This window comes from Bison bison, unplaced genomic scaffold (assembly GCF_000754665.1).
Source record: "Bison bison bison isolate TAMUID 2011002044 unplaced genomic scaffold, Bison_UMD1.0 scf7180017864471, whole genome shotgun sequence".
In the NCBI taxonomy this organism is placed as follows: Eukaryota; Metazoa; Chordata; class Mammalia; order Artiodactyla; family Bovidae; genus Bison; species Bison bison.
In genome coordinates this window covers 41,780,846-41,805,375 of record NW_011495032.1, presented here as the reverse complement: position 1 = coordinate 41,805,375, position 24,530 = coordinate 41,780,846, and the positions used below count along the sequence as shown (strand labels likewise).

General features: G+C 47.2%; 1 protein-coding gene and 1 pseudogene across 2 annotated transcripts in view; one reads left to right on the top strand and one right to left on the bottom strand.

Annotated features, from left to right (window-relative positions):
* The window catches only part of STK11IP (serine/threonine kinase 11 interacting protein), a 16,789-nt gene extending 5,488 nt beyond the window's left edge, over positions 1 to 11,301 (bottom strand). Inside the window, exons 1-19 of one of the 2 annotated variants that reach the window (XM_010861259.1) lie at positions 11,227 to 11,287; positions 10,974 to 11,046; positions 8,069 to 8,274; positions 7,786 to 7,860; positions 7,414 to 7,509; positions 6,927 to 7,034; positions 6,730 to 6,801; positions 5,564 to 5,690; positions 5,199 to 5,302; positions 4,989 to 5,084; positions 4,698 to 4,739; positions 4,367 to 4,513; positions 4,112 to 4,196; positions 3,256 to 3,564; positions 2,908 to 3,113; positions 2,488 to 2,604; positions 2,215 to 2,389; positions 390 to 620; positions 198 to 301 (exon numbers count right to left, since the gene is read on the bottom strand). In XM_010861259.1, the coding sequence (XP_010859561.1) occupies positions 198 to 301; positions 390 to 620; positions 2,215 to 2,389; positions 2,488 to 2,604; positions 2,908 to 3,113; positions 3,256 to 3,564; positions 4,112 to 4,196; positions 4,367 to 4,513; positions 4,698 to 4,739; positions 4,989 to 5,084; positions 5,199 to 5,302; positions 5,564 to 5,690; positions 6,730 to 6,801; positions 6,927 to 7,034; positions 7,414 to 7,509; positions 7,786 to 7,860; positions 8,069 to 8,274; positions 10,974 to 11,034 (2,361 nt within the window). In that variant the 5' untranslated portion in view covers positions 11,035 to 11,046; positions 11,227 to 11,287. Of the gene's footprint in view, positions 1 to 197; positions 302 to 389; positions 621 to 2,214; positions 2,390 to 2,487; positions 2,605 to 2,907; positions 3,114 to 3,255; positions 3,565 to 4,111; positions 4,197 to 4,366; positions 4,514 to 4,697; positions 4,740 to 4,988; positions 5,085 to 5,198; positions 5,303 to 5,563; positions 5,691 to 6,729; positions 6,802 to 6,926; positions 7,035 to 7,413; positions 7,510 to 7,785; positions 7,861 to 8,068; positions 8,275 to 10,973 lie in introns of both variants that reach the window. The other variant, XM_010861260.1, reaches the window with a different exon arrangement.
* On the top strand, positions 11,033 to 24,530 carry LOC105003871 (annotated as a pseudogene).

Genomic DNA, 24,530 nt, shown 5'->3' with positions numbered 1-24,530 from the left:
TGAGCAGGGTCCTCCCCATGGGAAAGGGGAGACTTTGGAGGTGCAAACACCAAGGAGCAGGTCCACAGCCACACTGAGAGTCACTGCCGGCATTCAAACTGGAAGCCGAGCCTGGTCGCTCCAGAGTGACTGCCCAGACAGTTTGCTGTGCTGGAAACAGGCAGGGGGGCACAGGGCAGGGCCGGGCTGGCACAGACCTTGAGGCAGCACTGGAACTCCTCCTGGGCATCGGTGAACACCTCGACGTCCAGGAAGAGCCGGAGTCGGTGGTCCACGGAGCGGAGGCCACAGCGCTCAGGGGCTGGGGGTGAGTGGTGGGCCGTCAGCCCGCCCGGGCCACCCCAGCACCCCTCCCCCACCACCACCTGTCTCTGTTCGCCTAGACTCACGCGGGCTAAGGCTCCAACTGTGGTGGTCATGGGAGGCCGGGGCTTGGGATGGGGCACTGCCAGCCCCGTTGCTGGGGTCACTGTGGCCAGGAGGGTCGTGGACAGTGCTCGGGGACTGCGAAGGGGCCAGCGATTGCTCTTCCTGTCTCCGCTCCCCACTGGGGGTTCCCGGGGACACGGCCAGAAGAACCACGTGATCACTGCCACAGTATGGACACACAGCAGATGATTCTGGAGGGGGGATAGACACAGCTCATCAACCACACACATACACACACATAACATCCTTCCCCCCGACCCCGCCCCACTGTGCTCACAATACTCCCTCCCGACTCTGGGACTCACCTGGGCCCCATCTCTAGCTTCACATGCTCCCCGTGCTCCCACCCGACCTGATGCCCTCAGCAGACCAAACTGCTGACCAATCACTCCCCATCCCAGTGACAGATGAGCAGGCCCACAAGCTCAATACACCTGCCTTCTCATTTCAGGAGGCCCTTTCAGAGAGGGCCACACCCACTCAGGCCCTGCTGAAGGCCCCTTCCACAGCCCTGGGCTGGGCATGTACTTGAAGTCTGAGAGCCCGAAAACAACAGATAAGGGTCCAATTCCAGGTTCTCTGTGCTTGGTTCCCCATCTGTGAGATGGGAATGATGACAATCCTAGAAGGTTGTCAGGACGAGTGAATTGAATTGGGTAAAGAAACCTGACACAGATCAGCGACGAGACAAGAGACACTCTTTGAGTAGCTATGACATGCTGGCACGTGCTAGACCCTTTTGACAGCTGTATCGAAACTCTCCTGACCCTATTGTGCAAGTGAGGAAAGCAAAGATGGAGTCACTGATGCACCCTGTCAAGGCCATATAGCTGGGGTCAAGGTGGCAGCTACTGTGTGTGGAAGACCTCGGCTCTGAGCCAGGCATGGTGCCTGGTGCTGTTCCATCACACTGAAACCTCCTCATGTCACGGGCCAAGTCCATCCTCTCCTTTGCTCAGAGGAGGAGACTGAGGCTCGGATCAAAAGACAGCGGAGCACAAAGGAATGTACAAGACTAACGCACCACGGAAGGGACACCAGGGCCACACGACCCTTGGAGTACAGACGGGTCTGGGACAGGACAGGGCTGTTTCTGTTATACACACTGTACTGCTGGGATTGCAGCTGCCCAGGCAAGTTCAGGTTGGAGAATGAATGAAGAGGGCTCAGTTTCTGAATAAAATTTAAATCCCTATTTCAGCTACTTCCAGGAAAAAAAAAAACACAATTAATAAAAATCAAACATTTCAGTGCAGGTGTTACCAAGAATATTTTTTTCCTCTTCAATGTCTTCAAAGACACGGTTTTTTGACTGGTCTGCAGTGGAAAAATCTGTCATCTTAACAAACAGGGTGTGAAGAAATGCCATGAAGTGTTACTCAAGAGACTCACAGGGTCAGTCAGGGAAGGACAACCTAAGCCCCCTCACACAGCATCCCACTGCGGCTGCCAAACAGCCCAGCACTGCAGGGAGTGCTCGTATGTTTTACATGGCTTCTGAAATAGTAGCCAAAAAAAAGGAGAGAAATGCTCCAAGCTATGGAAAAATAATGGGTATATTTAAGCAGTTACAGAGATTGTACTTCCTGACTTAAGAGAAAAAGAGGATGTAGTTTTTTTTTGTAAATGTGGCAGGCAGACTATTTTAATTCTTCCTCCAGGCTGAAAAGCTGGCCCCCGCTCCTTTCTTCCCTAGGGCTCCCCCTCCACACTCCCAGCTCAAAGCCATTTTCCCTGAAGCAGCAGGAGGCGCATGGACACTGAGGTCAGGGGCAGGGCTGGTACCTGTCTTCCGGAACAGTGGTCTCCAGCCTTCCTCACCGTCCAGCCCCAACCTGGGCTCCTCTGGCTTGAACTCACGGCCACAGCGCAGACACTGGAGTCTGTCCCCTGGCGGGGCCCCCGCTTCCTCAAGCTGATGCTGAGAGGTGGCTGCTGGGGTCAGCACAGCTAGCAGCTCCTGAGACAGGGTGGGCCGGACACAGCCGTGAGCAGGACCCGAGTCCTCAGGCTTCCAGCCTCCCCCAGCTGCCTGGGCCCCGCGCTAGGTTCCATCACCTGGACAGCTGCCTGGGCATCTGGCTCCAGCACCACGTAGCGACGCAGCTGCCGGTCGGGGCAAATGTAGGAGAAGCGGAGAACAAGGATGGGGTCCTGGGGTTGTGGATCTGAACTCTGCACAGGAAGAGGTGGTCAGTGGGATTAGGGTTATGCTGAGAGTGTGATGCAAACGATCGCTCTAGATTCCACAAAAATGCTTTTGCTGACAGCCATGCTGCAGCCCAGGAGCTCTGCCCCTCGGCCAAGCCTCCAAGCCGCCTGGGGCCTGCCTCTGCCCCCTTAGTGCCCCTCCCCGGCTCCAAGCGCAGTGACAGAGTATGGGAAACCCCGGCCCGGTGCCTGACCAGGTTGTTAAGAGTCAGTTCCAGAAAAAAAAGCCTAGCACCCCTCCCAGAAGCCCTGGTTCTTACCACTCACCTCAGGCACCTGCTCGCTCTGGGTCTGGGTCTCTGCCTCTACCTCAGCTGCCTCCAGACTCCGGAGCTCAAGCCGTTGCAGAGTTCGAGCTGCTTGGAGTTCCACCTCAAACAGGTGGCCCGTAGTGACCCAGAGAAAGCACTCCCTGCCCCGCATGCCCTCGAGCCCCTCTAGGGGACACACCAATATGGGCCGGCAGAGCTCCACTGAGGAGAGACGGAGAGTGGGACACCGTGATGCGGCCCCTGTTATGGGGCGGCCGTCCGTCCCCACCCTTGGGCTCTCCCGACTCCCGGACACACGACCACCACCTGGCTCCGGGCCCCCTCACGGCCAGCGAACGCTCACCCTCCACTTCACTCTGCTCCTCTCCTCCCTCCTCTTCTCCCTGCTTCTCCAGCTCCTCTTCTCCCTGCTTCTCCAGATCCTCTTCCTCCCGAGGCTCCGGCTCCGGCCAGACCTCCTCTGCCACTTCCTGTGGAGACTCCTTCTCAGGGGGTGGAGGGCTGGGTGCAAGCCCTGGGCTCGGGGCGTCCGGGGACAGCGTGCTGAGGGCAGAGGCCTCCAGGTGATTCCGATACTGCAGCCAGTCGCAGCCAAACCGCTCCCGAAAGCTGCTCATGAGTTCCAGCTCCCGATGCTGCTGCACAAACCACCCTGGGCAGGTGGGGGAGCACACGGCTTAGCAAGCCCGGCCCCACCATGACCCCCAGCCGCCCCATCTTATGGGCGTGCTCCTCAGGGTGAGGTAAAAAAGGGGGTGTGGCGGCAGGGGACGGCCAGTTCAGAGGGAAGCCGAAGTCTGCCCTTTCGGCAGCAGGTGCTGAAGCGAGTTCTATGCAACACTGAGGTCACGTGCAACTCAGAAGCACAAAGCGCCTGCCGCTTAGAGAGATTCAAGAGACAGGGCAGCGCATTTAAGGTCTGGAGACGTCCTCTAGTTTAACCCAGCTTTTCCCAAACTGACAGGGCCACAGGATCCTCTCATTATGCGACCCGCTGACATCGAACAAAGATAACGTTCCCTGAAAAACCCTTTGGGAAGTGCTGCCCAGGAGCAGTCTCTTCTCCTTTCCCCAGACTGAAACAGGAAGGATGACGAGATCCCCGCAATGTTCCACTCCACCAAAAAGAGAAGTCCTCCCAACTAGAAGACTGGAGCGCATGGGACTGAGGCCGGGGGGCTGGGCATGGGCTGACTCACCAGCTGGGGAGGGGTCCAGTGTCCGGGGCTCTGGGTCGGTGTCACTGGGTTCCGAGATACTTGCCCGCCTCACGCGGACTCGGCTCTGAGGTTGGGAGACAGACCCCACATTCTATGAAAGCCAGTGGCCTCCTACCCAACCCACCCAGAACACCCACCCGCAGGCAAGGACATGCCCTGACCACTCCCAGGACCTCTGTAGCCCCCGTAAACACACCCAGGCCCAGGCATGAGGCAGCCTAGGACCCCACTTACCTTCACCTTGCGGAGCGGGGGCTGGGCCACAACGCCCCCTGACGAGGGGCTATCACTCAAGTCAGGGCCACCGGAGGTTTCGATCGTACTCCCCACCGGCCAGGGCGGAGGTGGTACCGAGGCGCTGAGCCCCGAGGACGTGGAGGTCTGGCATGGGACAACAGGAAGGAAACAGAGGTCGGAGCCAGGGCGCACCCCTCTTCCACCCATGCTCACCGAGAGACGGGGCCTACCTTCCAGCTGATCGGACAGACCCTTCCTGGACACCCCCCTGTTTCCCTTGGCTAGCGCCCTTCCTTCACCTCCGCCCCGTCACTCCCGCCACACGAACCTGTAAATCAGTCAGTGACAAGGCCTTTCCATCGAGAAGGAACTGAGCAGAGATAAAAGGGGAGGGCGGAGTCGGTGGGAGCACACACTCTGGGGAGCCCCTAGCCAGGGTTGGGAGCCCTCCTAGTCCTGTAAGGACCAGCAGCTTCAGTGAGGGGGAAAGGCATAAAAAGCCAGCAGCCTGAGGCCTCGGTCCCTCACCAACGGATGTGGGGAAAGGCAAAAGCATGCAGGGGTGAAGGAGGCCTAGGCAGGAAAGGGAACGCAGAGCGGGCATGGGCAGACCACTCACCCCAGCAGCAGTGTCCCTGGCACGGGACGACAAGTACCGGGCGGTGGCCACTCGGTGCTCAGGGTGGAACCACAAAGGGTTCCCCTCCAGGTAGAGCTGGGCACAGGAAGAGGTGACTGAGGTGGGCCTGGAGCCTCCTTATATGAGTAAGGGGGCTGACCAACTCAGCACGGGGGGAGGAGGGCACGAAGCCCGCTCCCTGGTCCTCACCTTGCGCAGCTCTGTCAGCAGCCACAGCGGCGCCAGCTCCCTGTGTCTCTCCAGCAGGTTGTAGGCCACATCCAGGTGCCGCAGGTTCCGCAGCTGTTCCAGGCCTGGGGCAGAGATGAGAGGAGAGGTGTGAGCAAGGTTGTGGGTGAGCAAGGGTGGAGGGGCTGGGGTGGGGTGGAGTGGAGTAGAGGGGGCGTGCCGGGGGAAGGCATGGCAGAAAGGCCAGCCTGGGCATCCCACACCTGTCTGAAGGCTGCAGGAGGCTCTGGTAGGCACACGGATCCCAGGCCACCCTGAGTCTCATACTGCCCCCATTCCTTTCCATGCTGGACTGCTCCCCTGCCCCAGCATACTCCCCCACTCACCATGCAGGCTCTGGAGCTCATTGCCCCGCAGAATCAGGGTTCCCAGAGCAGCCCCTGAGGGTCCCATTTTTGGCACCAAACGCAGGTGGTTATAAGAGATGTCCAGGTGACAGAGCTCAGACAAATCCTGGGAGGGGATGGAGGGGGGCAGTAACAGTCTCTCCTTGATCACACTCTGGCCAGGCTTCTCTGAATCCTCTTCTTGACTAGGCCTCAAACTTGGCCTACAAAGACTACAGAGTCTCAGCACAAATGATTTCACCTGCCCCTCTATCAACCCCCACATTAAGACGAACAAATGTACCCGTTTCTCACAGCTCTGGAATGATCACCCCAGTCCCCTGACATCACTGCCCAGGAAAACTCAAGGTGGCAGAAGGATTTAGTTTGCTTCAGACAACACCTGAAAGATAGGGCCCGGCTCTCTGCCTCTGTGGGGCTTTGACAAGAGCCAGTTAGCAAACCAGACAGGTTCACATGGACGAACGCCCCTTCCTGTTTTTCGTACACGTCCACTTTGCCAACTTCAGGGGAACCCGACTAGGGTTTGGTCAAAGAGAGAATCTGCCCAAGCCCCCACTGTCCCACTTCCCACTGCCTCATGCTCCCTTGAAAATGCTCACCTCTGCACAAATCAAACTGGAGTTCAGTTCACACCGAAAAGCTTATGACTGATTAAAATAGTTTTACTACTAATTAAATATCACCAATAGTTTTTTGCCATTTTAACCAGAATCCAGCTTTATCTCTGACAGAGAGACATGGGAAAAGGATTCTTCAAGTTCATCATGAAAGCTACCCTTTACTGAGCTAGACCCTGAGCTAAGTAATATCAGATACTCTTCACAATCATTTTCATACTATAAAAGTAGGTACTCCTATGATGTGTACTTTACAGATAAAAAAACTGAGAGGTTATCTAATTTGTCCCACGGAGATTAAGAGTTGAGGTTTGAACACTGGTTTGTCTTATGCCAGAGTCTGTGCCTCCAAAGAGTACTGCCTCCCAGGATGCAACTCCATGGGGAGTAGGGGTGGGGAAGCAGGGGGGTGGCAGGTGGGAGGCCAAGAGCAAGGTGGGAGCAAAAGGAGTCTAGAAGAGAAGGTCTGAGCAGAACAAGTGGAGGCCCAGGTGGCACCCGCCCAGCCAGGCTGTTCATACTCACCATCAGGAAGCCCTTGCAGTCCTGGACTTGATTGTGGCTCAGGTTCAAGAAGCGAAGAGCTGACAAGAGACGCTGAGGGGGGATAGGGATGGGAAGCAGAAAATCAGACGTCCCCAGGCAGCCAACTGGCCCTCCACCCTAAGGGCCCATGCCTGTCGTTCCCCAGTTTCCCAAAGCCCCTCCTGAGGCTGGCTCACCAGGGAGCTGTCTAAGGCGGTCAGGGCATTGTAGCTGAAGTCGGCAGACAGCAGAGCCAGCCAGGGCAGGGCAGAGCAGAGGTCACCACCGCAGGCTGACAGCAGCTCCTGCGCAGACAGGCGGGTGCTATTACCTCCACTCTCCGCCCCCCACCACACCAAGGCCACGCTCTGTCACCTGGCCATGCATTCACTCTATATACTGAGCTCTGTCTGGAGATGCAGACTTAAAAAAAGCCCAATGCCCCCTTCCCAAAAATGTGAGCAGACAGAGCAGCGGGGGAGGTAGACATGAGAATGTTGAATACAATATGCTCGGTGTGATTTTAAACTAGACAGGCACAGAGGGCTGTGGGAACACAGCAGAGGGAGGGAAGACACTGTCTAGCAGGAGGCAGGGCAGGCTGCAGAGAAGCGGGAACATCAGAGCTTGGTCCTCCAGGTCCCTCAGGACAAGGCTGCCGGGCTTGCCCCTGACCTTCCTTACCTCTAATGCCTGGAGGCTCCTGCTGCAGATCAGGGTCTCCAGCTGGGAATAGATGCCACGGAGGCCACGGAGGCAGTGGACGGGGACACCTCGGAGCTGGAGCAAGCAAAGGGAAGGAGGGAGGGAGGGAGACTGAACTTCAGAGGACAGATGTCTCATCCCCACCTCCCAGTGGGGAGGAGGGGAATGATGACAAAGCCACCTATGGTTCAAGGCAGCCTTAAATGGAAGAGTAGGTGGTGCATCACTGAAGAGCAACAAGCACACTTCGGTCTGCCCCCCACACCCCACCAAGAGGCCACTTCCCTGTTCCTGCCCCAAATGTCTGCTCAAGCTGGGTTTTGTGCACCAACATCCCCCAGTGCCCCATACCTCCAGCTGCCGAAGGGACTTGAAGGGAAAAATTTTGATGGGCCCTGAGAGGCCAAGACCTGGGACATGGACCAGCTAAAAAAAAAAAAAAAACTACTCAGGTCACTGAGGCCTGGCACATGTCCCTTTCCTTGGCCTCTCTTCCCTAGCACTGCCAAGCACATCTCTCTCCTCACCTGGGTCTGGGCCCTGTAGATTTTGTGCACGCATGCCACACCCCCAACCCCACCTCCACTCTTCTCTTGTGCTCTCAGTACCCCCGACCCCATCCCCACCCCAGAACCTTGAGTGAAAGCGTTTTCTGCAGCACGTCAAAGAGGAACTGAAGCTGGAGGATGATGGGCGAGTCAGCAGGGTGGGACGGCAGAGCCACAAAGCCTGTCTGGCCAGGGCCCCATGGCCCCAGATGCAGCTCAAATACATGGTTCAGGTGCTGCAATGTGGCAGTCAGCAGGGTCAGAGTGCTATGGCCAGACAGCACCACATCCCCTACAGGGAGAGGGGCAGACAAGAGGAGGACATAAGAAAAGGCTCTTTCCATTTATTCTAAGACTTACGACCCCAGGATACACCCACTCCTATTCATAGACCTGTTCCCATTCTCCACAAGGATCAAACTTCACCACTCTTCCTTGCTCAAGTCTTCATGGCTCTCCTCTATCTTTCAAAACGTCCTAACTTTTCCGCCTGATAGATTGCTTCACTACAAGACTCCAGCTTTTCTAAATTTCCCTTCGTCTTCTGCTCAAAAGAGTCTGGCATACTCATAGTGCTGGCAACAGCACTGGTTTGCAGCTTCCTCATTTTCTGACACACCCCCTTCCACTCTGCCCAGCCCAAGACCCACCTTCTCCAGGAAGCTTTCTCAGCATGCACCGCTGCTGAACTCTTCACCGTAATTACTCACTTTATATGAGAGTGAACGAGAAGTTTTATCTGTATTTCTTTGTCTCATTGTACAAGGAACATGTGCACTTACAGAAACTTTCAAACAACACTAAAATGCATGTCAAAAAAGTAACCACTCATTTAAGCACTAAGATATTGCTACTGCTCTCCACATTAAAACTGCCTTCTCTTGTCCTTGAGGGCATCTCCTGGTATTCATTACTGCATCTAAAAAAATACAGCTACAAGGTCCTACTGTACAGAGCAGGGAGCTATATTCAATACCTTGTGATAAACCACAGTAGAAAAGAATAGAATGTGTATGTGTGTATAACTGAGTCACTTTGCTATACAGCAGAGCTTGGCATAACACTATAAATAAATTATACTTCAATAAAAATAAGTACAAGTGCAACTACAAGGTAGGTACAGAGATTTTTAAGTTTCTTGGAAAAAATAAGGATTGACTAGAACGATTTTGCAGAAATAATACAGAGAGATCCCCATACCCTTATTTGTAACCACCAATGGTTTTATTTTATGTGGAGTACAATATCAAAATCAGGAAATTAGCATTGTGGAAAAGGTGTATAGTTCTATGCCATTTTGTTACATGTAGATTCCCGTAACTACTACAACCAAGATATAAAACTATTCCATCACTGCAACACTCTCCCTCCTGCTACACCTTTAGTCACTTGCGTGCCTGTGTGCATGGACTCACACACACACACACACACACACACACACACCCATCAGCCCTAACCTCTGGAACAAAGTCAGATTCTTGCTAAATAAGTTATCAAATCCTACACCCTTGTATGAAGGATTTTCTATGTACTAGACAGTAAGGATAGATACAGATAAGGTTCAAGGACTCTCCCTACCCCGAAAGAGCCTCCCAGTCTAGAAGAGGAGGTAAGACATGTGCACAGTTAATACTACAAGCCAGAAAGTAAAAATGCTATACAGATACCATCAACAGGAGTGCAGAGAGATGAAAAGGTAGCTAACATTGAATAATATGTGCCAGACACACGTTATTTCATTTAAACTTCACCAAAATCTCCTAAAAAGCACTGTCAATACCATCTTACAAATATGGGAACTGGAGCACAGAAAAGTTAAGAATCTCAATTGAGATCATAAATCTGATAGGAAGTTGTTACTTCCATCTGTTCTCAAAGTCAGCCAGAATTTCTACAACTAAGGCCAACCATTATTGAACAACTACAATGGCTCCACTGTGCCTAGGCTCAGAAGAAAGAAACTATAATAATTACTACTAATTTTGAGTGCTTACTATATATGCAATCACTGTTCTAAATGCTTTATATGAATTAAAATGAATCCCCATAGCAATCTTTCAGTTAAGTACAATCCTTATCCCATTTTGCTGGTGAGGAAGATCTAAGGCTCAGAAAACTTGAACAATTTGGTCATGTTTGAAAGAGCTGGGATTCCAACCCAGGGGCTTTTAATTATCCTATACTTCATGCTTTGCCACTGTCAACTACAAAGTGGCACTCGCCATTGGCACTTGTCATCCACCTCTACAAGGATTAAATCATGTGCTACTGCAGCTGCTGATTCTGGACACCCCCTGAAAAGTTTAGGGTGGAGAGCAGAAATGAGGAGCTCGGTGCTCTGGAACAACAACAAAAAAAACCTAGCAGATAGTTACATATTTTCAGGAGCCAATTTTATTATGAGCCCAATTCTTCTGTATCTCTTTACATCTAGCACTCCTCATAAAAACACTAACATCCTTCGTGGTGACAACTGCTGCTCATCACTAGCGGAAACGGTCTGCAAAAAATACGTGCTTGATAGCATTTACTCTCTCTCCACCAAACTCACATATATACTGACCTTACTCCCTACCTCTTTGGAGCAGTTTCTCAGAGCCATCTGAGATGCTAGCTCATGGGCTATAGTCCTCATTTTGCCCAAATAACGCTTTTTTTAAGTCAGCACCACAGATCAACAATTATGACTAGTCCTTGGTCTAAAAGGGTTTACGGCCAAGTAACGATCACTCCCCTCTCTGAGTATCAGAGAACGCATGAAGCAAGTGGCACCCAAGTTTGGCCTAGAAGGATGGCTAAGGTTTAGACAGTCAAAGACAAAGAGCGACAGAGCGAACAAACTCTGGGAGGAGTAGACAAATTAATTCTTTGACACCCAAACCCTCGTGACCCTAAACAGCTGTAACCTCATGACTCCTAACGAGGAATGTCTCTGGAACGTAGGAAGTTCCCCCTCTCGCCCAGCCTCAGCCCAACCGGAAGTTCACTCACCGGACTCGCGCAGAAGCCCCGCGAGCTTCCACACCAGAGAGTCCCGCGGGGCGGTCGTCATGGCCACAGGACGCTGGGGGCGGAGCCAGAGAAAGGAGGAAGCGGAAGAGCTTCAGGTGGTAGCAGTGCCAAAACGCCAGGACGTCCGCGCAAACCGAAGCCTCGCGGAGAAAAAAAAGCAAACAAGAGGGCAAGAAAGAGCTCCTCTTTGGTTCCCTTTCAAAGAGCATAAGGCCTGACCAGCTAGACTGACCTTCCTGTGTGATCCTCCCACCAGCTCTACAGCCGGGCGCCTATCAATAATAGACAGGAAGTCCCGCCCCGGAAGAAAGGCGCTCGGAAGGGACGGCCGAAAAGTAAGCCAGCGCTGCCGGAAACCACGCGGTAAGTCGTGTGAACGTGTCGAATGGGGGCGGTGCCCGCTGGTTCGGGCGAAGGCGGTCCTTTCGCGTCTCAGCTGCCGGAGCCCAGACCCCAATCCCAAGCTGGGCCTCCGCCGTCCCTGCCCCTCTGTGGTCCCCGCAAGGCCTGACACAGCCACTGAGCTCGGCTGGGGCCGCTCCGGGTCAGTGAGGAAAATCTGACTCCTTGTTTGCAGACTGGGCGGGGAAGCACAGTTGAGAGAAAAGGAGTTTTCTGTTACTGAGGAAAAGACTCATCCAAACACTCCTTTTTCAGTTAAAGGAGAGCGTGTCCGCCATGGGAGGCAGTTTTTTCACATCTGTGTGAAAGAGCTGGGGCTGGCAGAGGTGCCATTTCTGGGGTCCCTTGGACCCTTTTTCCTTCATCTTCCTCCAGACTCGCTTTTCTTTTTCCTTCGTGAATATCAGCCTCTCACATTAGCTTCGTAACGCTCCACGTGCACCACGTCCTTTATTTTTCCTTTGTTTCGACTCCTAACACTTGAATTTAAAAGTTATTGTTTCGAGTGTGAAAATGTGAAAATAGATTCACAAAAGCCTATGTTACTTGGGAAGGTCATTCAATTAGTAACCGATAGCCCCAAGACTGCCGACTTCCCATTGTAGCTTTCACCTAGTCCCGGTGAAATACAGACGTCGACTACAGAATTAACGAGTAATGCAATGCCTCTTTAACAAAATTTCTTGTTTTCAGGGAGGGTTTTTTTTTTTTTTTTAATGTAATGCCCAATCTTCTGATTTATTTTTAAAATTAGTGGTAGGCCAGTTGAGAGTAGGAATGAGGTCATAGTCATTTTTATTCCGAGTTACAAAATTTGAAGGATCTTCTTTTCTGAAGACAAAATATTCGAAATGGCAACTTATGCCTCTAAAGCACACAACTTAGCGACTATGGCATACTATATGTGACTTGAACCCAGAGCTTAAAAGAAGTGAAACAGAGGAAGCACATCATGAACAGCAAAGCAGTATACAAATATAAAGTAACAGTGGGACCTCATATTTTTGTTGATTATTAATCCCATAAAGGTGATGATTGTCAGTCCCCGTTTATCAAAGGCCTGGAACTAGAGAATGGCTGGAACTAGGGAGTGGGTTCTCCCATAGGGCTACTGCTAATTCTAACCTTTTTAGACAAGAAAAGACAGATTGTTTTGATGTTTCTGACATTGCAGTGCTTTGAAATCAATTTCAGGTGTGCCTCTCCAGCCCACAGAGTTCTTCACCATTCATATGGGTAGCCTCCCACCCCCCCCAAGCCCCACCAGATTTGTTTTGCATCCTCTTGAATGTAAAAGTGGGAGCAAAGAGCAGCAAAGAAAGCTTAACTGGAAGAAGAAAATAGCTCCTAAGAGAAGCAGCGACAAGAGACTAAGCAGCTTTTTTTTTCCCAGCCCTCTGTGAGGCCCATTCCCCTTTCTGCCCTTGCCTGGAGGGGAGGCCTTGGCCACCTTCCAATGAATTCTCCCCACCCCACCTGACTCCCTTTTTTCCAAGTTAGAGTGTTTTTCTGTAAAGTGCTGCCACAAGGACCTGGACTAAGACAGAACCTTTGCAAAAACTTAAAAGTCTTAAAGGGAAAAAAATTACCCTTTTACCATAACAGAAAAAAAAAAAAAAGACAGCATACACCTATATTTTGAGAAATGTGCAATATCTATATGAAGAAAACCAGAGAATTTTAAGGACATTAGGAATGACCTAAGTAATTGAAAAGATAACATGTTCTAATGAAAAGATTCAATATTATACTGATGTCAATTTAATGTAATTTCCATCAAAATTTCAATGGTAAGATTTTGGAACTTGACAAGTTGATTCTAAAATTCCTCTGAAAGACTAAACATACGAGCACTGCCAAGAAGCTTTGAGGAGAAAATAGAACAAGAGGCACTTGGAGGGCCATGCCCTACCAGATAGCAGAGTGACCTATGAAGCCACAGTAACCAAAGCAGCATGATACTGACAAAGAGATAGACAAATATCAACAGAAACAACTAAGATTACATGGCAACTTTTTTTTTACTCTCTCTTTCTCTTTTTAGTTGCTAAGTCATTACCAACTTGCCACCCCATGGACTGTAGCCTGCCAGGCTCCTCTGTCCATGGGATTCTCCAGGCATGAATCCTGGAGTGGGTTGCCATTTCCTCTCCAATTGACTTTAATGGTATAAAAATGTGAGTTGTTCCATAGTTTTGGAACAACTAGCTCTCCATCTGAAAAAAACTTAAGTTCCTAACCTTACATCACACAAATTAAATTCCAGGAGGATCAAAGAGCTAAACATTGTTTTAAAAATTAACTCTAAGGACTCTTTAAAGTTTGAATTCAAATTCACCTCTTAAAGAATTATTATCTTAATTTAAAAAACATGCAATGTCATTTCAAAAAAATTATTCTTAGAAAATAATATACAGGCCTTGCTACTGCATAATTGCATATTGTTCAGTAGATAAGTCATGTTTGACTCTGCACCCCCAAAAGCTGCAGCATGCCAGGCTTCCCTGTACTTCACTACCTGTCCATTGAGTCAGTGATGCCTTCTAACTGTCTCATCCTCTGTGGCCCCATTCTTCTCTTGCTCTCAATCTTTCCTGGCATCAGGGACTTTTCCATATTATCATGAATGAAATTATGTTTCTCAAAGAAATGCTATGACATTATGCTCTTAATTTACAAACACCCTTCTGAGTTTTATGCCACAGGAATCACACTCCACCTAAAATCAGAAATGTGCATCAGGTTTCATCTCCATATTATTGTGTGAGGAGGAAAGTGAGCTATAAGCAGCTTTCACTGCTAGCTTCCCTGACACCTCAAGTTCCCTGGGGTAGCATCCGCAAAATGCTTGTTACTAAAGGGGTAAAGGAAGTTATGCTGGTGACTAGCTTAGGCAGCAAGGAAGGAGAGAAGGAAGGAAAGGTATCTTCATACAAGAATGACAAAATCAGCCACCAGAGAATGTAAACCTCAGCATCCTGGTCCAGTGCGTGTTTGTTTCTGCAGCCTTGGATCATGCAATCCCCTGGACTGTTGCCCATGGGGAACAGAAGTAATAGTTCATCTTTAGGACGTGAGCCTCGTCTCTGACCTGGACCTCACCACTCTGGTGCAACAGCCTCCTACAACAGATCAGATGACCAAAACCTAAGGATTCCTTTGTAATGAAAATTTCACACTTGAAATTGCATTGTGGGTAGGAAGGGTAAAATTAGATGCTTTGTTTCATCAGCTAGGTATCTTCATGGAGTGGAAAGGCAAAGGTTGGGGGGAACATGGAAGGGAATGAAGAGGTGCAAATATTAACCTCCAAAAGTAGATTTTGGTAAAAGAGTTTGTACTAGTTAGTCTGTGTGCCTGGCACCCACAGCCCCAGAATTCAGTGGTCAGAGGCAGTCTATGTTAGAACCACATATCATGTCTCTTGGCTCCGCTCCCAGACTGAGCCACAAAAGACTGGTCCAGGAACTGACCGAGTCACCACAATCAAACATATGGGACAAATCAGCAGTTTTGGAGGAGATCTGGCTTGAGAACTCTGCGTTGGACCACAACTAAGCAAGCCCATCCTGCCTGGTTACAGGAGAGACTGAATGTTAGGTGCACAGAGGGAAAGCTGGAGAAGCAGAAGGCAAGTTCAATGTGAAATCAGTGAAAGCCTGAGAATAAACAGCTGGCTGAGAAGCTGCAAAATAATGTTTCAGTGATCCAGCAGCAGCCATGGTCACCCAGCCCAGGAGGAATTGCAGTTCTGCACAAAGTACACTGAGGGATTCCCTGAGTGGCTTTATGGTAAACCAGAGGTCACCTGAGAGTGCCTTTAATTCTTTTCATTATCTGTCCTGGCAGCCCATGGAATCATCTGAGAAGAGGACTAAGAAGGGCTATAAAAAGATTGACCTTGGGTTTAATTCAGAACACAAAAAGGAGAAGATGGTATGAGAACTACATTCGCTGTTCAAGCTCATGGGAAAACAGCAAAAGCCTGATAGGAGGTGAGAGTGGAGGCAGCTATGGAGAAGAGAAGAAAGCAGACATCACTGTTTCAGGCATAACCCATATAAGACCTGTTGACAAAGTCAGGTACATATGTGACAAGTGTCTTCCATCTCAGTTCTGCCTACATGCAAGGCTGGAGAGAGGAAAGAAATGGTGCGCAGCAAGGGAAGAAGCTGCAAATAGAATAGCAATAAAAACCTCCAAAGTGAAACAAAGACAAGTGAGATCAGAGAGCTTAGGGTCTCCAGGACAGAGGTAAGGGGAAAGGCAGAGCCTGCTTTGGAATCTCAGAGCTTCTGTAGAACCTCAAACTTAGAGCACTCTTTAACTCTTTCACTCATTCGACCAGTATTTACTGAGCCCTGACTATGTGCCAGATTCTGTGCTGCATTGGGGGTAGATATAGACAACAACAGTGCAGCTCTTGTTCTCAAGAGCCACCAGTGTGGTGGAAGAGACTCCAGCAATCACATCTCAACATTGTATGTGCTTCCTATCATTGCTGTAACAAATGACACCAAACAGTTGCTTGAAGCAACACATGTTTATTAGCTTATAATTGTGAAGATAAGGAGTCCAAAATGGATCTCACTGGGCTAAAAATTAAAGTGTCCTGGGGGCTTTGTTACTTTCTGGAGGTTCCAGGGGGGAATCTGTTTTCTCGTCTTTTCCTGCTGCCTGCATCCCTGGCGGGCAGCCCCCTTCCATCTTCACAGCCAGCAATGATTCCTTTTCACATCATATCACTCTTGACACTGACCCTTCTGATTTCCTCTTCTCTATTTAAAAAGGATCATTGTGATTACATTGGACTCACCTGGGTGCTCCAAAATATTCTTATTCTGTGGTCAGTTGATTTACAACTTCAGTGCCATCTACAATCTTAATTCTCCCTTGCCATATAACATAACATTTTTAATTGAATAAATTTGACATATAACATTGTATAAATTTATTAGAGTGTACATGTAACATTTGCTCAGATTCTGGGAATTAGGACATAGACCTCTTTGGGGGGAGGGGCCATTATGTTGCCTATCACAAGCGTGATGCATGTTATAGTAGAGATAGTGATATGGGAAATGGGTCTCATCCCAGACTGGAAACTGAATTCCTGCTGCAGCCTCTCCCTCTCATCCCAGATAGTTAGAAATAACAGAAAACATATAAAAGTAGGTAAATAAATTCATAATTACCCTGGATAACAAGGAGGGCCCTTAGTGGGCCAGAAACCATGAGGAGTCCCTGAAAGAAGGATGGCAAATGGAAACTGGACAGACAAGAAGATCACAGCCCCAAATGTGCATAACAGTAGACTGCTGAAGGAGTTGAAAACAGCAGCAAGAGCATGCCGTGCCCAGAGAAGGTGGATCCTGGGAGCTTCCGGCCTCAGGAGTCATCAACAGCGCACTGATTATTCAGTATGCTGCAGCCTGTCAGCCACTCCACACATTCTCTCCCTTCTTGTCTCCTGGGGCCACAAAATTCCAGCAGGAGTATATGCCTTCAGGTGGGAGCAGTGGATATAAGATTGTCAGATGGAGAAAAAGGACAGTGTTCTTGGTGACTGGTGACATAAAGGAGAAAAAGGGAGCACCTGATTGTGGAAGATGAGCTGCTGAAACATCCTATCTCTGAGTATATCCCCCTGCCTGAGTAACTGACAAGATGATGCTGTATATATCGTGACATTATCTCATACCCCTTTTGCTAAAGAGTGTACAGTCATACAGGAATCTGAGGTAAAGGAGGAGCCTCCAACTAATAATTACCAAACATTGGGAGAAAGCATCATAAAAGAGACAGCAGTGCGTAGAGGAACTTTCATGCAGTGAAATAAATCATAGAGTGAAAACAAGACTTTAGAAGAATTATAACATTCTTAGGTGGAAAAAGATATCACACTGACTTTTTCTTATCAACTGAAAAATTGAACATGATTATGAAGCAACAAAAATGCTCAAAAGAGTGATTTGAGTAAGCCCAGGTAAAGGATACATGTGTGACCAGAAGGATTGAGCAAATATGTGTTTTTTCAGCACGTAGCTCAACACCAAATATACAAAGTATTTTATTTTTTTTAACTAAGATACCCAGAGGATTGATCTAACACTTTCAACATCAGCTAATAATAAGGCTCTGAAGGAGAAAATACAAAGAATATGAAAGGAAATTATACACAAAGGAACAAAATATCATAGAAATGAAGGAAAAAAAACAAACATGAATCTTCAGTTTGAAAGGTCCCATCAAAGGCCAATTAGGATCTCTTTTACAAATTAACATGAGATTTAGTGTGACATAATTTCAGATGTGTGATAAGGAGGAAATCTTGAAAATTTCCAATGGGGAAAAAAAAATAGATGAAGTACAAAAGTATGAGAATCGTATGAGCATTAAGTCTCATTGAAAACCAGGATACAAGAAGCAGAGAAAATTTTTCAAAATTCAGAGGAAAAAATCTTTGACTCTAGAGTTATACCCACAGCCCAACCATCATCATTCAATTGCAAAAATAAAAAGACTTTTTATGTTGCAAAGGACTCAGAAAGTTTATCACCTACAGACTTATTCTGAAATAAATAATAAAAGAAAGTAGGTCAATACTAAGAAAAATGAGCCCAAGAAAAAGGTAAAAAGCAATGGTCAGCAAAGACTTCAGTAAATTTATTCAAACTAAAGAACTTCCCAACCCAGGAATCAAACCAGGGTCTCCTGCATTGCAGGTGGATTCTTTACCAACTGAGCTGTCAGGGAAGCCCTCTCAAACTAAAGAGTAAGACAAAATGGGGCGTGGGGGGAAGGGTGTGGGGAGAAACATTAAAAAGGCAAGAAGCCAGAAGCTGGTGGCAGATGGTGAAGGCAGCACCTTGCCAAAGAGTAGGAAAGGAAATCTTCAGAGCTGTGGCCCGCACAAGCACAGGATTTGCAGAATTTAATAAAAGTATGAAGATCTTGCCAGGAAACTTGAAAACAACCAAAGCGATGATGTATCAAGAAATAAATTAGCAGAACTGTATAAAGACAAAGTGAAATGCAAATCTTCCAAATCTGATAGACCTAAAGTTAGTCTTTAAGAGCCCACAGACTTTTTCCCACTACTGGGGAAAACATTCACTTAAGGAGCTGACGACCACGTCATTGCATCACCACATCATTTCATCGTTAAGGTTCTATTCAAGTGAACATGGATACAGGGGATTACATATAATTCAACTTTCTACTGGGAAAATGGTGAATAAGCTAAAGAGGCAAGGGAACATGGGACTGCCCCGCTGAGTGAAGCCTCAGGAACTTTGGGTCATGAGAAATCTAAGTCTTCTACAGGTGGAGGATAGAGATTGGGTCATTCCTTTTGTAAGTGATCTGAAAACATCAATGGAGAAAATCAGCAGCCAGATGTTAGATTCTGCTTAAACTGTGAAGCAGCAGCTTCAATTTATTTGATGGAGAAATGAGTCCTTACAATGACCCAACAAATGTTCAATTTCTGAAGTCTGTTACGAGAAGGGTAACTGTCTTTGCATGTATGCCTGAAATTCTGCAACTAATATTATAAATCCTTTAAACTGGCATTATTTTATTCATTTATTTTTAATTGACTGATAATTGCTTTACAATATTGTGTTGGTTTCCATCTTACATCAGCATATATCCCCTCTGTCTTAAACCTCCTTCCCACCTCCAACCCCATCCCACCCCTCTAGATTGTCTCAGAGCACCAGATTTGAGCTCCTTGTGTCATACAGCAAATTTCCACTGGGTATATAATTTTTCATATGGTAATGTACATGTTTCAATGCTACTCTCTCAATTCGTCCCACCCTCTCCTTCCCCCAGTGTCCCCTCAAGCCTGTTCTCTACATCTGCATCTCCATTGCTGCCCTGCAAATAGGTTCATCAGTACCATCTTTCTAGATTCCATGTATATGCTTTAATATATGATATTTGCATTTTTCTTTCTGACTTGCTTCACTCTGTATAACAGGCTCTAGGTTCATCACCTCATTAGAACTGACTCAACTGTGTTCCTTTTTATGACTGAGTAATATTCCATTGTATATATGTACCACAACTTCTTATCCATTCATCTGTCGATGGGCATCTAGGCAGCTTACCTGTCCTCAGTTCAGTTAAGTCTCTCAGTCGTGTCCAACTCTTTGTGACCCCATGAATTGCAGCACGCCAGGCCTCCTGGTCCATCGCCAACTCCTGGAGTTCACTCAAACTCACATCCATTGAGTCAGTGATGCCATCCAGCCATCTCATCCTCTGTCGTCCCCTTCTCCCCCTGCCCCCAATCCCTCCCAGCATCAGAGTCTTTTCCAATGAGTCAACTCTTCACATGAGGTGGCCAAATTACTGGAGTTTCAGCTTTAGCATCATTCCTTCCAAAGAACACCCAGGACTGATCTCCTTTAGAATGGACTGGTTGGATCTCCTTGCAGTCCAAGGGACTCTCAAGAGTCTTCTCCAACACCACAGTTCAAAATCATAAATTCTTCGGCGCTAAGCCTTCTTCACAGTCCAACTCTCGCATCCATATGTGACCATTAGAAAAACCATAGCCTTGACTAGACAGACCTTTGTTGGCAAAGTAATGTCTCTGCTTTTCAATATGCTATCTAGGTTGGTCACAACTTTCCTTCCAAGGAGTAAGCGTCTTTTAATTTCATGGCTGCAATCACCATCTGTAGTGATTTTGGAGTCCCAAAAAATAAAGTCTGACACTGTTTCCACTGTTTCCCCATCTATTTCCCATGAAGTGATAGGACCAGATGCCATGATCTTAGTTTTCTGAATGTTGAGCTTTAAGCCAACTTTTTCACTCTCCTCTTTCACTTTCATCAAGAGGCTTTGTAGTTCCTCTTCACTTTCTGCCATAAGGGTGGTGTCATCTGCATATCTGAGGTTATTGATATTTCTCCAGACATCTTGATTCCAGCTTGTGCTTCTTCCAGCCCAGTGTTTCTCATGATGTACTCTGCATATACGTTATAAGCAGGGTGACAATATACAGCCTTGACATACTCCTTTTCCTATTTGGAACCAGTCTGTTGTTCCATGTCCAGTTCTAACTGTTGCTTCCTGACCTGCCTATAGGTTTCTCAAGAGGCAGGTCAGGTGCTCTGGTATTCCCATCTCTTGAAGAATTTTCCACAGTTTCTTGTGATCCACACAGTCAAAGGCTTTGGCATAGTCAATAAAGCAGAAATAGACGTTTCTCTGGAACTCTCTTGCTTTTTCGATGATCCAGCGGATGTTGGCAATTTGATCTCTGGTTCCTCTGCTTTTTCTGAAACCAGCTTGAACATCTGGAAGTTCACGGTTCACACATTGCTGAAGCCTGGCTTGGAGAATTTTGAGCATTACTTTACTAGCGTGTGAGATGAGTGCAACTGTGCGGTACCTGTCCTAGATGTTGTAAATAGTGCTGCAATGAACATTGGGATACCTGTGTCTTTCGGTTATGGTTTTCTCAGGGTATATGCCAAATAATGGGATTGCAGGGTCATCTGGTAGTTTTATTCCTAGTTTTTTTAGAAATCTCCATATTATTCTCTATAGGGCTGTATCAATTTACATTCCCATCAACAGTACAGGAGGATTCCCTTTTCTCCATACCCTCTCCAGCATTTGTTGTTTGTAGATTTTTTGATGATGGCATTCTGACCCATGTAAGGGAGGGTGATACCTCATTGTGGTTTTGATTTGCATTTTCTCTGCGACTGAACTGAACTGACTGAACTGAATAATGAGTGATGTTTAGCATCTTTTTGTGTGTTCATTAGCCATCTGTATAAACTGGCATTGCTGGCAGAAGATTTCAAAAGAAATTCCTCTGGAGCTTCTGCAACTGGTTCAGAGTGGCCACATGAACTTGGGTACAGAGGAGTATCACGATCAGTAATACATATAACCTAGAATAAGATTCAAGGCTTTTAGGAGATAAAGCAAAAACTTGGAAGCCTTACACCTGAAATCATTAATACACCTTCCCCCCAGAAAAGAAGTCAGTACTTAATGCAGTTGTTCCTGTTAACAATTCAGTGCCAATGACAAAAATTCCAATCAAGTTAGCCAATGAGAGTCATTTGATACAAAGATTCAACATTACACCCAGGATCCTGGATGTTCCAGACTTTATTGTACACTCTGTCCTGAATTTGCAACTTTTTACTTATTCTTGGCCTTCATTTCCAGAGAGTCAACAAGAAACAGGTAATTCTTCATGCCTTGGTACTCCAGCAACTAAAATAATATTATTGCTATCCAAGCAGTAGCAGATCAGAAAGATGGTGTGCTGTATTAATAAGAAAAATACTTCCAGCATAAAAGCAATCAAATTATTTTTATTACTTTCCAGACGCATTTTGGTTTTATTGTTATTCTATCTTCCAGCCTTATAGATACATTTGGACCAGGAGGAGGTCTTGAGATAAATATGTTCCATTTTGCAGGGCTGGTTTATGTTGAAACTTTTAAACATCCAGGCAAACCAGTTTGTTACAAGCTCAGTGTTAATGTAACAATATTTGTTTGCAGGGGCAAAAAATGAACAAAACCCCTTTTGATAAATCATTTGGTAGAATTTACATTGAAGTTTCTCTATAATGTTTTGACCAATAGCCATTAAGAAATCTTTTAGTCAAAATAAATTTTTTGTGATATATACTGAAAAGTATTTGTATTCTGATTTTGAACTAGTTTGATCATTCAATAATTATTTCTCTTATTAAGAAATTATGCATCTTTTAACTTATTGATTTAGCTATATATTCAGTTCAGTTCAGTCGCTCAGAGACTGAGACAGAACTGTGTTTGACCATCTCCTGTGGACGTACGGGTTGGCAATGTTCTGCTGCAGGGACAGGGGCTCTGGGTGTGGGTATGGCATAAGTCCTCTTGGAGGAGGTCACCTTTAACCCCACCATAGAGCTGCCAGAACTTACATAGGACTGGGGAAAAGACTCTTGGAGGGCACAAACAGAGCCTTGTGCACCAAGACCCAGGAGAAAGGAACAGTGACCCCACAGGAGTCTTGCCTGTGCATGTCTGTGAGTCTGGCGAAGGTGTGGTTTGGTGGTGGCCTGCTGCAGGGACTGTAGCAGTAGATGCAGGGATCTTTTTTGGGAGTTCACCATTATCTTCATTACCTCCACTATAGTTCAGTTCAGTTCAGTCGCTCAGTCGTGTCCAACTGTTTGCGACCCCATGAATTGCAGCATGCCAGGCCTCCCTGTCCATCACCAACTCCCGGAGTTCACTCAAACTCAAGTTCATCGAGTCGGTGATGCCATCCAGCCATCTCATCCTCTGTCGTCCCCTTCTCCTCTTGCCCCCAATCCCTCCCAGCATCAGAGTCTTTTCCAATGAGTCAACTCTTCACATGAGGTGGCCAAAGTACTGGAGTTTCAGCTTTAGCATCATTCCTTCCAAAGAACACCCAGGACTGATCTCCTTTAGAATGGATTGGTTGGATCTCCTTGCAGTCCAAGGGACTCTCAAGAGTCTTCTCCAACACCACAGTTCAAAACCATCAGTTCTTTGGCGCTCAGCGTTCTTCACAGTCCAATTCTCACATCCATACATGACCACTGGAAAAACCATAGCCTTGACTAGATGGACCTTTGTTGGCAAAATAATATCTGTGCTTTTCAATATGCTATCTGGGTTGGTCATAACTTTTCTTCCAAGGAGCAAGAGTCTTTTAATTTCATGGCTGCAGTCACCATCTGCAGTGATTTTGGAGCCCAAGAAAATAAAGTCTGACACTGTTTCCACTGTTTCCCCATCTATTTCCATGAAGTGATGGGACCAGATGCCATGATCTTCGTTTTCTGAATGTTGAGCTTTAAGCCAACTTTTTCACTCTCCTCTTTCAATATATATTACCCAGATCAAAAAATACAGCTTGGCATTGTTACATGTAAAGCTACTACCATCATAAACTAGAAACACAAAGACATTAAGGTCAGTAATCCTTGGAAAGACGTGTTAAACAACATTCTATTTATTTATTTATGGCTGTGCAAGGTTTTGTTGTGGCTCATGGGCTCTTCCTGGTGTGCAGGCTCTCTAGTTACAGCACACAGGCTTTGTTGCCCCACACAATGTGGGATTTTAGCTCCCCAACTAAGGATTGAACCCACATCCCGTGCATTAGAAGGCAATTCTTTACCACTGGACCACCAAGAAAGTCCCTAAACAGCACTTGAAAATAGAGTAATTACAGTCCCTTTCAGAGCCTGTCTTGATCACACTCATTTATTCACTGAACACATTTTTCTAGGGAACACACATATATATTGGGCTTCCCTGGTGGCTTAGCAGGTAAAGAATCCACCTGCAGTGTGAGAGACCTGGGTTCCATCCCTGGGTTGGGAAAATCCCCTGGAGAAGGGAAAGGCTACCCACTCCAGTATTCTGACCTGGAGAACTCCATGGACTGTATAGTCCATGGGGTCGCAAAGAGTAGGACATGACTGAGAAACTTTCACTTCCTCACTTTCATTCTAACTGTTCAACCCAGAATATATTCTACTCCAAGACAAAACTAGTGTAGAAATTCAGGAATGTATTATTAATCAAACATACTGAATCTAAAGAATGATCCACATAAATATTCGAAATTCTGCTGGAGCCAAGTATTTCCTGGATGAGACAGACTACATCAGGAAGCAGAGAAAAGCTTTTTCTTCTTCCCAGATGCCACTTCATCTTTGGTCACTATTTCTGGTTAGTCTTCTGTTAACTGCCATAACAGAGCATCACAAGTTTGGTGGCTTAAAAGAACACAGATTAATCATCCTACAGTTCTTTAGGTTAGAAGTCTGATTTGGGTCTCCCTGAGCTAAAATCAAGGTGACAGCAGGGCTGCTTTCCTTTCAGGAGACTTGAAGGAAAAAATCAGTTCCTGGCCTTTCCAGCTTCTTAGAAGCTGTCTCTGCTCCTTGATGTTTGGCCCCCTTCTTCTGCCTTAAAAGCTAGCAACGTTGAATCTCTCTGACTCTATCCTGTCATCACATCTCTCTGACAACAGCCATAAAAGAGTCTCTGTTTTTAAGGACTCCTGTGATTATATTGGGCTCACAGGATAATCCACAGTTATCTCCCCTATCTTAGGGTCTGTAG